Source organism: Kryptolebias marmoratus, linkage group LG12 (assembly GCF_001649575.2).
Source record: "Kryptolebias marmoratus isolate JLee-2015 linkage group LG12, ASM164957v2, whole genome shotgun sequence".
Lineage (NCBI taxonomy): Eukaryota > Metazoa > Chordata > Actinopteri > Cyprinodontiformes > Rivulidae > Kryptolebias > Kryptolebias marmoratus.
In genome coordinates this window covers 3,892,122-3,908,129 of record NC_051441.1, presented here as the reverse complement: position 1 = coordinate 3,908,129, position 16,008 = coordinate 3,892,122, and the positions used below count along the sequence as shown (strand labels likewise).

General features: G+C 38.7%; 2 protein-coding genes across 8 annotated transcripts in view; one reads left to right on the top strand and one right to left on the bottom strand.

The window, feature by feature from the left end:
* Positions 1 to 16,008, bottom strand: part of asic2 (acid-sensing (proton-gated) ion channel 2) — a 356,894-nt gene that overhangs the window by 163,246 nt on the left and 177,640 nt on the right. The window lies entirely within an intron of this gene.
* LOC108237764 (histone H3-like) lies at positions 11,222 to 11,605 on the top strand. The gene has a single exon (XM_017419430.1). The coding sequence runs from the start codon at positions 11,234 to 11,236 to the stop codon at positions 11,603 to 11,605; it is 372 nt and encodes a 123-aa protein (XP_017274919.1). The 5' UTR covers positions 11,222 to 11,233.

Genomic DNA, 16,008 nt, shown 5'->3' with positions numbered 1-16,008 from the left:
AAACAAAAACTGGAGGAATAGTAATGGGATTAAGCCTTAATACTTTAGAGAAGAACGTCTGTAGAGACATTTAGGGTCTCTGTTTAATAAAAACCTTCCTTTATGGTGACACTTCAGCTAAATTTACAGGATCTAAAAAGGTCAGCAGAATTAATCTTCTGTGAAACCACAGAGCTCCAAAATTTGGATCAACCCGTCTGCTAATTAAAAACTCTAACATAATAAAAGCACAGCTGAGAAGTCCAAAAAGAGTCATTAATCCGAAAGTTCATTTACTTTACTGACATGTGAGCCACAACTTCTTACTAAATAATTATTAGGAAATGACACCTGGATTTTACTGCATCTTGTTTGATTGCAGATGGTAACAAAAAGCTCAACATTATCCAGATCTCATGCTCTTCAAGTAACCTGTGTGTTTCCAGAGCATGCTCAAAGAGCAAAACTACAAAAGAACCAAAAAGCCTTAGTGTAAAATCATTGATTACCAAGTCTTAACATTTATTGGCAGATATTCACTCATTCAGAGGTTATCTCAGTTGTTAAGATACATCACAATAAAAAAAAAAAAAGTCAACCTCTTAGTGAATGAAGAAAAAGGTCAAAGGACTGAATAAAACATGAATTCAACTGATCCAGTGGCTGTCATTTCTGATGGCATGAGACTTTTATCCTTTCTGGCTAAAAGCTGAACATTCAGCTGAGCTGAAGAAACCAGACAGATTATCTTATACTTCTAAAAGTCATCTGATACAGAAAGGCAACTCTTACATGACCTGAAAAAGCCATTCACAGAATTTTCTACCTTTTTACCTTTTAGTCTGAAGCCCGTACCTCCAGTCCCATTTCCTAAAAGCAACACTCACAAAAGTATGAACTCGGCAGAGAAAAAGAGAGAAGTGTTGTGCCACCCTATAACCTATCCTTTACACCTGACGAGTGCCAAGAATTCTTCACTGCCGCTCGGCTGAACACTTTCCTCCTTTTTCCAATAGACGTAAAAAAGGACATGTGACGGTACTTTTCACATTACGCTCGGCCAGGTGCTTTGTTACAGCCACAATCAAGACATCTTGCAAACTTGTGAGCTGGCAAGTCCACTCAGCACAATCCCTTAGACAATGGTAGCGGTGACGGTTGCTGCTCGGTCCAAAAAGACAAGCTGCCAGCTCCAGTGAGACCCGTTACAAAATGGGTCTACTGAAGGTCACCCCGTCTAAAAAAGCATCAGATGCTCTGCGGGTAATCCAGACCAGACCGACGATGGCGGCGGCGTCTGCAAACGAGTGGTAGTTCAGTTCTTTGTTGAGCCCTGAAGAGGCTATAAACTTCATATAAACTCTTCCGAATGGCAGAATCAGGAAGATCCTACAGACAAACTTATTTAGGGATAAAATATAAACTGCATGCTGTACAGACAGAAAAATATGCACTAAAAAAATGCCTTTTGTCATCAACTCTGATTATATGCTTTGTGTGAATGGCTGTTATCTGACGAGTGTATGAAGAGAAAGAACAAGCAGCTCAGAACCATCAAGTTTCAGCCTGGACCGGCTGACAGACATGTTTTCCTGCAGCTACACACACAGGAGTGTGAGTTAAAACTGTAAAGGTCAAACACATGGATGCTTGGATGGTTAAACAAGCGCAATAACAGAGTTTGTTTTAAGGTTAGATTGACACCAATGCATAAAATTGTCTGCACTTTGCTTTCCTGTTATCTAAACTCCTTGTGATCTGGGAATGCTTGATTATCATAATCCTACAAAGCTCAGGCTAGGTGCAGAACTCAATGTGAATTTCTGTTTTTGTTTTTTGTTTTTAATCCTGTTAAAAATTACCGGACAATCAGGCTGGAGAAACTGCATTAAAAGGTATAACATGAGGACAATAACAAAAGTGCATCGTGTCCAGTTGGAGACTCGAGATGCAGAGCCGTCAGGTAAAATCTTTAATCTTGTCTAAATGGGTCGATGCTAAAAATAAATCAGTCACCGAGAAAACAAAATTAGTGTTCAAGTCTCTTTACAACATTTACCCTCACCAAAGGCCACACACACACGTCATTATTAGGCCAAACACTAACAGAAGATTAAATTTGTAGAGATTTTTAAAAGACTTACAGCACATAAAATAAAATAAAAATACGTGATGCTTTGCAGAAATGTGTGTTTAAAAGGTTACTGAACATTTCAGGTGCCAGAGTCCACAGGTTTTTCGGATCTAATGAGCTACGTTTCCTGTCTGGATGTATTTCGTGCTGACGGGTAGACAGGATTTTTTTTTTACCAGATTTTTAAAAAAAGAACGTGAACATTTGTGATGCCTGTTTTGTACGGAAGCATAATGTACCAGGAGGTTTGATACCATTCCAGATGCAGAAGCCAGAAGAATTGTGTCGGATTAATATCAGACAGCGGTTCACTTTGTGCAGCCATTTTTAGTTCCAACGTTGGTGGCGGCCTTCCAGATCACAAAACTGAAGGACCAACGATGAAAGATCGGTAATTAAAGCAGAAAGATGGTAACTGTGCTGCATAATTAGTCTTTTGTAATGTTTGGCAATTTATTAATTCAAGTTTTTATTGATTTACCTTCAATCTCTAATGAAAACAGCATTGGCCTTAGACTAAAAAAAAAAAACTGGACAACAATTTGATCTGACAAATCTGATCCTAACTGGTGGAACAGAAAATAATCTTTGGACTTGGATGTTTTGTGGCCCCAGAAGAACTTCTGTCATCAATCACCATCTTGTTTTGTCAAACTAAATGTAAAGTAACGCCACGAGACAGCAGAGACAGTTAATGTTGGTAACACCAGCTGAGTTTGTCATTGGTTTTCTTTCTATAAAAGCTTATTTCACTTGTTTTGTCTCCTAATACTTGTCGTTGATGTTTTGCAGCCTCCCAAACACAACAGTTGTTTCTATCTGCTTAACTTTCAATAAATTGATCCGGCGTAATAAGTTACGTGCTGTTCATCTGAGGTCTTGTCTAACTTTAAGACCCGGTTACATTAGGATGGATTTTTTTGTTGTTCTTGTTAAAAAATACTTTTTCTCTTATCTGTATGAACCAGTTTATTTTAAAAAAATATAGTTTTCCCTGCATTATTTTAAAACTTAATTAACTTAGGTTGCTGTGTTGAAGTTTCTACCTGGAGTATATTTTAGTTTGTCACCGTTCTTGTTTCTGTTTTTTAATAAGACAAAGTAAAAAGCACACTAAACACCTTTTCATAGAGGAAATGCTCACAACCCTTCATATTGGAGCACATGCTGGTTTGGTTGCCAATTATCTCCAGTTTTGTTTAAGCTGAAACTAGAACTCTTCCCACCATGAGAACTTCATTGGACTCGGGAGTTCAAGTATTTTACAGTAAAACTAATGATCAATATAAACAGAAAGGTGGATAGGTCATATGCGCCCGCGGGAATAAGACGTGTACTCCTACGCAGAATAATAACACAATATTTACACAAAATGTCTGACTCCTGAATCTGAAAGCATTGCATCACTCTGTGTGAAGACGTCTTTCAGAATAACACAAGTTCTCCCTAAACATGTTCACAATGACACCGTATTCCAGCCTGAGCTCCTCGTTATTTGTAACTACGGCTATTCTTAGCTGCCAGATAGATTATTCAGACTGCGCTGCGTTTCAGATGTCGATGTTGGAGACACTTTTCGACTAATTGTCACTCATCAGAAATTTATTTTCTCCGTCGCAGTAAAACATGTTGCACAAGCTGTCAGAAACTCCCACAGGCTGCAGAGAGCTTAACAAACTCGGGCTTGAAATACACACTGAAAACCGAGCTGAGGAAACTCGAGTAAAAATAACAGCAATCATGCGCATTGTGCAAATTTATATAAAAGAAAATAAATGTCACACGTACAAAAGAAAAAAAAAGATTTTAACACATGCTTCATTAACAAACAAATAAACTGCTATCTGTTGTATTTAGATTTGATGTTTTTTTCATATTATTTAGTCAGATTTACATCTTAAAGCTAGAAAAACCTGCAGTGAATGTTTACCTTGTTGCAGAAGAAAACTATATGGTCATTTTAGATCGTAGCTGAAAACACGACAGGCACAATATGCCCACAAACATCAGAAATATTTCACTACAGCTGTATTTGTTCCAGCTGCTCCTCGTTGACATTAATAGCAGGGTACTAATCCTAATCAGGTTGTCAGCCTGATTTCTGATTAATTGCACAGAGAATACTGTCTTTGCAGAAGACTATTGATTGGAAGCATAAACTAAGCCTCGTTATTTTTATTTTTTCTTAAACTGCATCTAAAAGAGAGTGAGCTTTCATACAATTACAGCATGTCTTTTACATATTTTATCTCTTTATTTGGCAACTATTATTTACAATGACACAAGTTAATCCACCTCCAGAGGTGTTTGAAGGAATGAAGCAGAAAGGATGGATGTGAATGAGATGTCTGCAACGCAAATTCAACCAATCCAACAACAAATCTGACCGATCGCCTGCCTGGTTTCAGATGCCAATAGATCATGTCCAACATCAAATATTACAACTAAAATCGGTGCCAATGAAAACCATTTTGCACCACATGGAACATAAACAAAAATCCTCTCTTGACAAACACTTTTTGTGTCCAAAGACCAGCTGCAAACCAAGGACAAACACGACAAGTGACCATGACAGAGGCTGCTGCAACCAGATCTGTTGCAAGTACTAAAAGAAACAAGGTGAGCTATAAATATACGATTGCAGAAAATGTCAGAGAAGCATAATTATAAACTTAGAAAGGTGTGCTTGTCTGTCTTAAACTCTGCCTTAAATATGAAAAAGGCCTCATTATAAAAAAAAAGATAAAATGTTTTTCCAAGCTGTCCATCTTTAAGTCTATTTCAAGATGGTGCCCAGAGAATGCACCCTTCTGCTGTCATACTACGAGCTGAAAAGAAACACGGGACCATCGAAAACATTTCTGACAGATGGTTCGAACATGGCCTTAAAATCCTCACACAGGCTTGATGGGGAGTTAAATCTACAGAAATACTTTTGTGAAAACCTACCAAACCTACTCTGAACTCCTGCAGAAATAAATAAGTCATAGAAAGGTGACTTTTTTCGGAAACTCAGAGTGGATACACTTCATACAGACAAGCTGTTACTGTGCAGAACCAGATGCATGTAGACGGGGTGCATGGGGGGGGCACTGTCATGTTTTGTCAGGCAGCTAAGAATCCTTGCAACACTATTGGAAATGGCATAACATAAAATGAAATGACGACAGAACTGCAGCTCAACTCTGACACTTTCATCTCTTTCCAGCGATGCATAGAGAACAAAATACCTTCAAAGTTAACTGGAGCATGCGTCGTGGGAAACTTTAAAAGTTTCACTCTTACGCCGATTTAGCTCTGCTGCATCTTTCCTGTTCATCCCTGCGACATAAACTTTAATTAAGAGTCGAAAACATGCGGCGGCGCTGAAAGTGGAAGCGGAAATGAGCTCAGGCTGCGAGTCCGTCTCCTGCGCCCTGCCAGCTTCCTGCACCGAGCCTTGTAGAACTCCAGCGTGGCTGTGTTTGCTGGGACCCTCAAGGGTCCCTTTTCAAACTCATCAACTCACAAAAACAGCCCCTGAAATCTATAGCAGTGGTGATCTGAAGCCAGCTCAAAACAAAATATCTCTCTATTGCTTTTATAGCTTTATAAAGTTTCATACAGCACTGCCAAAGGTAAAATTTAACTTCTTTTACTCCGTATACTGTAGATATTTACTTTAGAGTCAGCATTTCATCATCACCACTCTATTGAACTGGGTTTTGTGTGCTGCTGGGTGTACTGCAGGCGTTGGAAAGAAAACAAAATGGAAGAGTTTCCAGTTCTGAGGCTGGTTCTGAACTCTGGTCCCATCATTAGGACTGGGAGCTTTTCTACTACTTTATATTTACCATCACAACAAACCTTTTAAACAAACAGTTTTACACGTTCTTTCAAAAGGTCTCATGTGAGTTGTTTTAAAGATTTGTCAGATTATTTGCAGCAACATTTGTTTTATGGTTTCAACAGGTTATGCACACTGCAATCAATATGCCCTTCAGTAAAGGAACGCCCCCCATCTTTCATACCAATTTTAGCTCAAAATCTGTAAAAATTATCTGTTGTAGCCATTTTTTGTGTTGGCTAAGGTCAACACTGGAATGGATCCAGAAGTTGATGAGTTGTAGACATACATCCAGTGAGCACTTATTGCAAGTTTCCATAACATTTATCAGTTGGTTTGTGGGATATTTTGGCATTAGACAGATACACACACGAGCATTACCATCCACCTTCGCCTTTCAGCGACGGGCAGTAAATATAGGCTGAAACTACATTTCTTTTAATGCATCATCACTGTAAACTTCACCGGGGATTCAGGCCATAACATATGAAATAACATCGCAAGCAAAGGTCACTGATCCCTCCCTCACAGACGGGCTAAATTAATTTTTATGGCAGGTTAGAAGCCCTGAACGACACACCGGGGGAAGGAAGTCGCCTCTGTGATGGTGAGCAGGTGTTCAGACTGCGTGCAGCCGAGTCCGTCCGAACAGAGCTCCAGAACCAAAATACTTTGGATAAAAGTTGACCAAAATGGCTGACACCGATCTTCATAAATCAGGGCAGCTTATGTCCAAAAAACAGCGGTAACCATAACATCTACAGAAGAAAATTCTTGCTTAAAAAACTAAAATGTGGGATAAAATAAGCTGGTTGTAGCAGCTGCTGCATCTTCATTTTCCTATTTGATAGCTGGTTAGGTATGTACAGGCACGGCAGATTTCTTCTGAAAAAAGTGGTGAATATAAAATATGCAGATTAATTGGTCTCCCTCGAAGTTTGTCTGGACGACAAGTTTATAGATCTTCATCACCTCCCTTCAGTTTGAATCTGCCACCATTGTAGCACTAATGTCTGCTCAAAAGTGCATTTTGTTTCAGAATAAACTTAGATTAAAAATAAAATGACAAAAAAAAACCATACTTCCATGTAAAAGGAAATGAGTCACTTAAGATTCTTTCCATTTTTGCTTAATTTTATTTTTTTTGTTCTTTCGAGCAGCAAAGCATCCAATTACGATCCATGATAGGTTTATTTATATTTGCTGCTTTCATTACGATCACAATTTTCTCAGATATAATCCTACAATTGTCATTTTTAATTAAAAGCTGTGTTTTTTTCAGCAGCAGGAGGATCAGGGAGACATGATATGATGTGATATTACAAATAAACTCAGCAGGGAAGCTAGTGTTTCGAAGGTGATAAATCTATGCTGTTTCAACTTCAAGAGGAGGGCTTTGTGTCTAATATATCCACCAAGCATAACATGCTCCGATTCCTTTCTAAATTTCCCAAGATGATCTATATTCTCCAAAACCTGCTGGCACACCATTCACATTTAAATCAGCTGGCATGCAGTCAGCGGAACAGCATGCCAGATATAACACAGATGATGTGTTCTACAAAGCTTCACAGTCACGTTGCTGTCAGGTCTGGGAAATGGAAATGAGTGCATCTGAATGCGGCGTTAGTCGTCCAATAACCACCTGAGGACACACATTCAGTGGTCAGATCTCTTTGAGCCCACATCCTGTCCACATACACACGTCATCATCGGTTTGGGGGAAAAAAACGGTTAGAAAACAGTCCGGAGACGTTTTCATTGCTTTGTTAAGTTGCGTCTGAGTCACCCTCCTCAGAGGGTGGAGGGAGAAAATGTGTCTCATCCTGTAAACAAAGATGGTAATATCTCAAATCAGAGGATCAGAGATTAAAGAAACCATTTTCCTTTAAAACGCTTCACTTGGAGGGAACACATCCTGGTTAAATTACGTTTTCAGTCTGCCGGAAGAAGCTTGGACATGTCCCCCTAATGCTAAACTCACATGGTAAGTATAAATAAATAAATAAAACTTGAAAATGCCATGAGCTGACCCTTATGAGGAAAAAGATAAAATGTTGTAAATATTTAAAATAAATAAAATAATCTCTGGCTTGTCTATAATATACTGTGATGATGGCAGCTTAATTCATGTGGTCAGATACTTTTTAATTGGGTTTTGGGGAAGTATTTCCTCTACTCTGGGTTTTTTTTTGTTGTTGTTGTTTGTTTGTTTTAATTCCCTGAGAACTAAAGAAAATGGGACTGAGTTTCAATAAAGAATTGAATCTATCAAATACATCTAGATTTAGCCGATGAGTGGTTTATTTATGGTTCCAGAAAAAATCAGAAAGGCCTCTCAGCTATTTACGTCAGAGGAACTAGAGATCAGCAAACAAAAGCACCTTCAGTTGGGTCACAACAAAAACAAACAAAAATAGGTTGGATATAGAAGCATTCATTCTGTATATCTCCCTTTAAAAACAAACAAAAACCACAAAAGTGGACCAACTATGAAGCGCACTGAGGCAATATTTGATAAAAAAAATAAAACACCATCACTCGTTTGCCCTCCACTGGATGCCCATTAAGTCATCTCAGTGTTCCCACCAGCAGCCGGAGTAAAAGTCCGAACGCAGCACGTCCTTCGGGAAGCATCCCAGTTCCAACAACCCTCACAGTCTTTTTTACGCTTTGTCCAAAATCAGCTGACCATGAATCGCAGCCGAATCATCAGTCTGTGTGTTGAACACTATACTGTAGCTTCCTGTGTCAAGGTTGACTTAAAAACAAAAATATCTTCAGCTTTTCTTTTTTCCTGTCTGTCACCAGATGGTGTTTCTGCCTCTGTTGAATTAGATTTATCTCTGATAACAAAAATTTTAATTGTCAGAAAAGTCAGATTAGTACATTTTAACATCCAAAGACGTGACCTTTATAGACAATAACATTTGACAGAATCGTTACAAAGACAGTCAGATGTTGAGTATGTTTTATTTTGCTAACATACAGCAGTGGTTCCCAAACATTTTGGTTCACAAAATGATAGAAATAGATGCTTGTGACCTCATTCATTGCTGTTTTAAACACACAAACTTTGGTAATAACCCGAACAAAAAAACAAAAAACAAAATGACAACACAAACAGACTTTGTGCAGCACAACTAAAACATCTTTTTTAGCAACAATTAGAGTGAAAATATGCAAAAAGCTGTCATTTTTAAATGTAAGTTGATATCTGGTGATTATTTAAAGAAGCCATAATGACGTTAGTTAAAATATCAAACATGTTTCTGGTTAGTTTCATAGCTTTACTTATATTTATATATCTACTTCAATACAGAATTTTATTTTTTATGATATAATATAACCAGACACGGGGCTGGAAGATGGAAGTTGAAGCTACAGAGGTTTAGCACCCCCTAGTGGCCGGCTGCAGTATAATTTGTCCCACCCTTCCATGTAAATGAACAGGACATTTTCCTGGATTTTCACTTCAATAATTCTCTTGTAGGTATTGATTTTTGTTGATTTACGTAGCTCTCACTTTGCTGCTCAGTTTCAGTTAGTTATTTGAGGCTCATAAACTCGTCCATCTTTATCCTACAAGTCTAGTTTTTTGGTCTCAGCTCCTTTATAAAGTGTTGCTTCTTGTCACAATATATACTGTGTGTTTGCACAGCAGCCAGACGAACAGAAACCGCAGAGAAAATAAATGTTTTTTTAGTGCGCTAAAATGACAAGTAAATAGAATATCCAGAGTAGAATGAAAGACAGTTTGATGAAGTCTTTATACAAAAGGGGGCAAAGTTATCATAAAAAAAGAAGAGCAACAAAAAGAACAGAATAGAAAGAGCTGGCAGCCAGAGAAAGGCAGAAAGTCTCAGGTAAGTTTGTTTTTATCTTTCATCTCTGTGATGAAATATGCAGTGGATTCATGTTTAGAACTGTAGAAGTATAAAGACAGCTGACTTGGCGTTGTGCTGCGTACTTCTGTTTGAGGAGGGGATGGGGTAGACTCACAGAGGAGCTTAAAACAACGACAACAGAGGGGACAGGATTGCATTAAATGATTAAAACCTACGGAGGCAACAGCGTCAACAGAAATGGTTTTCGAGAGCGTATGTTTACTGACCGACTAAACATTTAAATTTAATTTTCACTCATGCTCCTGATCACATGACGCCAATCAATTCCCTGTCAGGGCACATGATGAGGTGTCCTCTGAGTACTTTTGGAAGAAGGAAGCACTTACTAATGTGGGCCAGCAACTTGCTAAAATGGAGTCCTAATGAGTGGGCAAGAAAGAACATTGACGCTCATTAACTGTGCCTTTGTTTGCCTCCACTTCTCATTAGCACTTTTCATTACCACAAAGGGGAGTAAGATTCAGAACAGCAACTCTACATCTCGACTTCACCACATTATTTTTAAGAGCAGGTGATTTAACTTCAAAGTGAAACCCGCTGCTTAGAATGCACGGAAATGTGCTCAGGTCAGTGTGATTTTTTTCCTCTTTTTCCTGTCTTTACACACAAGTTAATTATCGGTTCTTTTGAACGGAAACAGTTTGAAGTGCGGTGGGAGCCCAGTGACCTGTGACGGTGATCATGAAAGGACGGCGGCCCCGTTTACTCTTTGAGCAAACAACCAGGAAATGATGCGGTCCGTTGGCTGGCCCGGGTTTCAGGTTGGCATCCATTTCAGATGGTAATCTGAGCTCATTTTGTGATTTCAAAAGGATGTGTTCACTCTGATCACACAGGCACCTGCAGCATCAAAGTGCCAGATACAGAAGACATCTGTACGAACAAATTTCATCAGCTTCACACGTTCCCCGTACAAACTGGTATTTATAAAAGAACATGTGTGCACCTCGTGCATTCTTCAAACCATGCATGCAAATGTTCTTGGAGAACATAAACTTGACAGGATAAAATGGATGTTAAATAAATGCTGCTTTCGAGATCGAGGGCGCAGTGTTACTTTTAGACTAAATAATCTTTGAGAAACAGCCATTTTAGTCAAACCTCAAAAAACTACGTCACGCAGGAGCTTGTAGAATATCAAAAGATGTCGTGCTCAGAGTGTGTGTTGGGGATCAGTCTCATCTAGTACCACAATAAAGATTAGCTCTATATCTGTGAAACTGAGTTACAGCTGTTTGCTAAGGTTGCTGAGTTGTGGCAGCCATCTTGAATCAGCCTGACTCCAAAAGTTTATCAGTTGTCAATATTCATCCAGATGATTAACATCTCAAATAACACCTCAACTACAGCCCACATATCTACAGAGGAACCTCGAGGAACCCCAGCATGGCCAGAACCAAGCAGATTGCCCGTAAATCCACCGGAGGTCAAGCTTCCAGGAAGCAGCTCACCAACAAAACCACCCGTAAGAGCAGAGTGAAGAAGCCTCACCACTACAGGTCCGGTACCGTGGCTCTCAGGGAGATCCGCCGCTACCAGAAGTCCACCGAGCTGCTCATCCAGAAGCTGCCTTTCCAGCGACTGGTCCAGGAGATCAAACAGGACTTTAAGACCGACCTGAGCTTCCAGAGCTCGGCTGCCATGGCTCCAAAGGAGGCCAGCGAGGCTGACCAGGTGGGGGTCATCCACGCCAAGATGGTCACCATCGAGCCCAAAGACATCCAGCTGGCCCACAGGATCCACGGGGAGAGGGCTTAGACCCACCCCCACATTTAACCCAACAACAGAGAGTCTTCAGGAGATCCTTCCTGCCCACAACCATCGGCATCTTTAACGAAACCGGGATGGTAAACACACACAGACAGACAGGGGCAAGAACATTATCACCCGTTTGTCTTCTTCGGGGGGTGATAATAATTCAGTAGAGGAGTGTCAACATCCATCTGTGGCTAAAGATGAGCTGGAAATCCCGTTTAAACGTGTACGTTTTAATGTAGAGGATTTTGATTTAAAGAAAAAGAAACATGAAGCAGTTCTGCTCAGATTTGAAGCTTTCTTGAGGAAACAAAGAGGAATTCACACGTTCCCATCTCCCTTTGTGCATTTCAGACAGACTGATGAAGAGCAGAGGACCAAATTGGAGATTTTGGAGTGATTCACACTTGGCTGTGTTGAAAAGATGGATATGGCAAAGACCCATAAGATAAGAAAGAAAATGAAAATACTGTCATGCCACTTTTCTCGTGATAAGAGACAGGCCGAGGTTTGCACCTACTTTAGAGATGGCTCTCCACTTTAAAACTTTGAAATAACGCAGATTACAACCCCGCATTCAGACAAAAGTTTCACTCCGGTGTTGTTTTAACTCATGAAGTTCCATCCAAGGTATCCAACATTGTTCTCTTCTTGTTACACATCTCAAATATTTGTATTAGAATACTCATGAGAGCTTTTAACTTTACCATTTAAATGGGTTGATGGACCATTATTCTTAATTTTAACCCATCTTTCCTGGAGTTTTTATGTGCAAAAGTGGAGTCTCTTTGGCAGCAGAGGAGCACTTTTGCTGTCCTTCTGACGACATTTATTTTAAAATATGTGCTTCATTTATAAAACTGATAAAACTATAAATATAACAAATTTCTTCTGTCATGAAAAGGTGCCCTTCAACAAGTGCTGAATAAGTTCAACAACCTCAAAGCTGAAAATCAAGCTCGTGCACACGAGTAAGATTTCACAATGACTCGCAACTTCATAAATCTATGGAAAACATTGAATATATATTTGACATTTTGCAAATCCTTTATTTTACCGGTAACAACTTCAATAAATCTGCCTCCTTGACGTTGGACTGGATAGACTATTTATCGCTGTCCACAATGATTATTCAGAAGAATATTTTATTGCCTTTGTCTGTGCGCGAGTGTTTGTTTGACTGTTTGTCATAAACAACGGTACAAATTTAACTGAAACTATCAGAAAGTAGTCACTGGATGCACATCTGCAACAGATAATTTTAGAGTCGACCACAGCTAATCAACCTTAGCAAACAGAAAAATGGCCATAACTTGATAAATCTTGCAGATACTGAGCTAAAATCTGGTGTGGTAGTAGCTGAAAGTCATCTTCATTATGTACTCTGAGTGTTAACAGATCAAATAAGATCTTTGTTCAAAGCTTTGGTATGTAAGGTGGTGGGCGATATGCATCCTTTCAAAGAATGCTAGTTTCATAGTTATTGTAAACAAGCAAACACAGTCTTTAATCTGGTGTTAATTTCCACTTTGCATTTGTCTCTACATTGTTATTTGTGTATTTGCATAAATACCGAGCTTAATTGCTTTCAAATAACAGTTTCCTGTTATTTCTCCTACATACCTGTTTTCATCTATATTTTATTTAAATAATCGAGCTTATCTTAGAGTATTCCAAAACCAATTTTTGTTTGGTAGATGGAGTTGATGAGCAATTATGAGGTGTGCGTAGTACTCCCCTCTGCAGCAGAAAACACTTTGCGTTTTATTTCCATGCTCTTGGCATGTGGGTGTATTTGTATGCAGCTGATAAACACTCGACCCACAGAGACGCTCACAGAAACGACACTGCAGGACCTATAGAAACACTGCCCAAACAAGGGGAAAATTGTGATTCTCCTCATGTCTTTCATTTCAGTCATATTTTTTTTTCTCCCCCTCTTTTAAATTTAAGCTTCCGAACTGCCACGGTGAGAGTGAGGCAAATTATAATAATATTTGTATAAAGACGAAAGCCCTCTAGGCAATTTCATTTTGTGATATCTGTCCTCATGAGGTCACCATCTGAATACTGCGGACTGTGTAAACAGCTGCTTTCTCAGAAATGATCGTACTGTTCGAAATGACTTTATCAAAGATAAACAGATATTTGATTGCCCTTGTAATTAATTTTCAACTGCTGGAGGGAAAATTGATATGGTGATGATGTCAGAGTGGATATCCTACATATGCTTCCATGTTTTTTGTGCCCAGCATCAAAATCCTCCATGTTTATTACATGTTATACAAAAGCCTTCATGGTTGATGATGTTAAACGGCTTTTCTAGAGGTAACGTTGGTAATACTAGGTAGGAGAAAACAGCTTCCTAAAGAGTTGCTGTTTGGTTTCCTGTCATGTCTTTCAATCAATATGATGCCTCTGCCCACCAGAAAATAGCTCGCGTTGCTTGTTGTAATGGAAGCATACAACAAAATGTCAGAACTATCAGTTTTTTTTGCTTCGTTTCCACATACCAGAGATTGACAAGCAAGTTCTGTTTCCATAGAACACCAGAGAAAGAGAGACAGCTCCTGTGTGTCACGTTACAGCAGGGTTAATGTGTTTTATGGATTCATTCATGTGTTTTTAAACACACACCCCCATCTACAGAAGGTGACCGTACTGGCTGTTCATTGTTACGCCTAAAAGTTGTTTTTATTCTCCCAGTTTTGTTTTGTGGAGTATTAATTGGCATTAAACAATCTCAGTTTAGAGAACAAGGGAGAAATTTTCATGGAAGTCGAGCTGATCATTACTTAGATCAGGCACCGCTAAAAAGGGGCATTTCCACCATTTACTACAACAAACCCAAAAGGTTCCAAGTAATCTGAATGAATGCTACATTACGTGTTTTTACACTTTATTAATGCTGCACAAGACAGTCGTTCACGTTGTCGCTATTTCTGTTACCAAACGATGTTCCTGTCGCTGAAGCTCAAAAACATGTTCAACCGCAAATCTGCAGTTCCCCTCATCTACACACAAAGCAACAACTACGGATAACCTAACTGAGGATAAGTTATCTGTAGAAGACAAGATGGAGCAACAGAATAACTCCCTAATCAGTGGAAGCATATTTTCTGCAGCCATAGAAAATATACCTATCCTTCTGTAAAACTGCAAGGGAAAATTAAAAGTTTGAGTTGTTTTAGAAGGTAGAAACTGAAATGAAAGATTGAAAATGTCTCCCTGATTCTCCAAACTGAGAACACTGTGACTGTGGTTCCACTGCAGGTAAGATACTGATCATTTGGCCGCACTCAACACATTCCCTTGACTATTTAAACCAAGAAATCCAGAACAATCACAAATTAACAATTTAGATTTGACCTTAAGACTAAATCTTTGCACTAATCAGGAGAAAACTGTCCTGATTTAAAGCTCCCACTCCCATAAACCAACTACAGTGTGGTTACCTTAATGATAATTATAAAAGGCAGAGCTTTAAATCAAACACTTAACTCTGTTGAGTCACACAAACGTGACAGACTTTAATAGCTGGAGTTTCTTTGTTCAAACATAAAAGAACTAAGTTATCAAATTAACCCTAACCTAGCTAAATCCAATTTTGATGAGTCTGACGTTACTAAAACTAATATTCTTTTGTCTATTTTTATTCAGATTATTTCAGAGGGCAGGGTCAGCTGCTAAAATTAATGTCTTATTCAGGCAGATCTCCTTCAAGTGAGTTAATGTGTTAGTGTGGCTGAAATTACAAAAAAAAAAGAAAATTTCTATAAATGTTGTATGTTTTCAAGTTTAATAGTTTTATAAAAGCCTGAAACAAACTATATAAATAAAAATTAAAGGACTTGAGTTCCTTTAAATGATGCATATCACTCGTTGTTATCATACCAGAGCTTTAGTCTAAGATCATCTTACAGCATGGTGAGAAATATTGGACTTCCTGACGATTTTTACAAAAAAGTAACGAGATATTATGAGACGTCACACTCAGATTGTGTGTTGAGAATGACTCTCAGCTACTACCACGTCACATTTTAACAGACAGGGTTGACTCCGAACAGTTAACGACAAAACTGTAAAAGATCTGTTTGCTCCGAGTATGTGTTGGGGACAACTCTCAGCTACTACCACACCAACTTATTCAATCCCTCCATGATTTCGGGGGCATTTTTTGTGATTGTTGCGGCTAAAATGCCTGATTTCGCGGGGCATTTTCCTAAAAGTTGCGATTTTTTTTTTTTTTTACTAAAATCAATAAACAACCATAACTTTTAATCTACAAACCAAAAATACTTCCTAGTTTTGTAAGATAATTTCCAACAAACATTGACATTCTCAAAAGGTGCTTTATTTGAGAACTTTGATAGCTTCTAAACTGACATTCATGAGCATTTCTGGAT

What these genes read in the sequence shown, in the direction of transcription:
- LOC108237764 (XM_017419430.1), top strand. Translation starts at nt 11,234, where the DNA reads ATGGCCAGAACCAAGCAGATTGCCCGTAAATCCACCGGAGGTCAAGCT.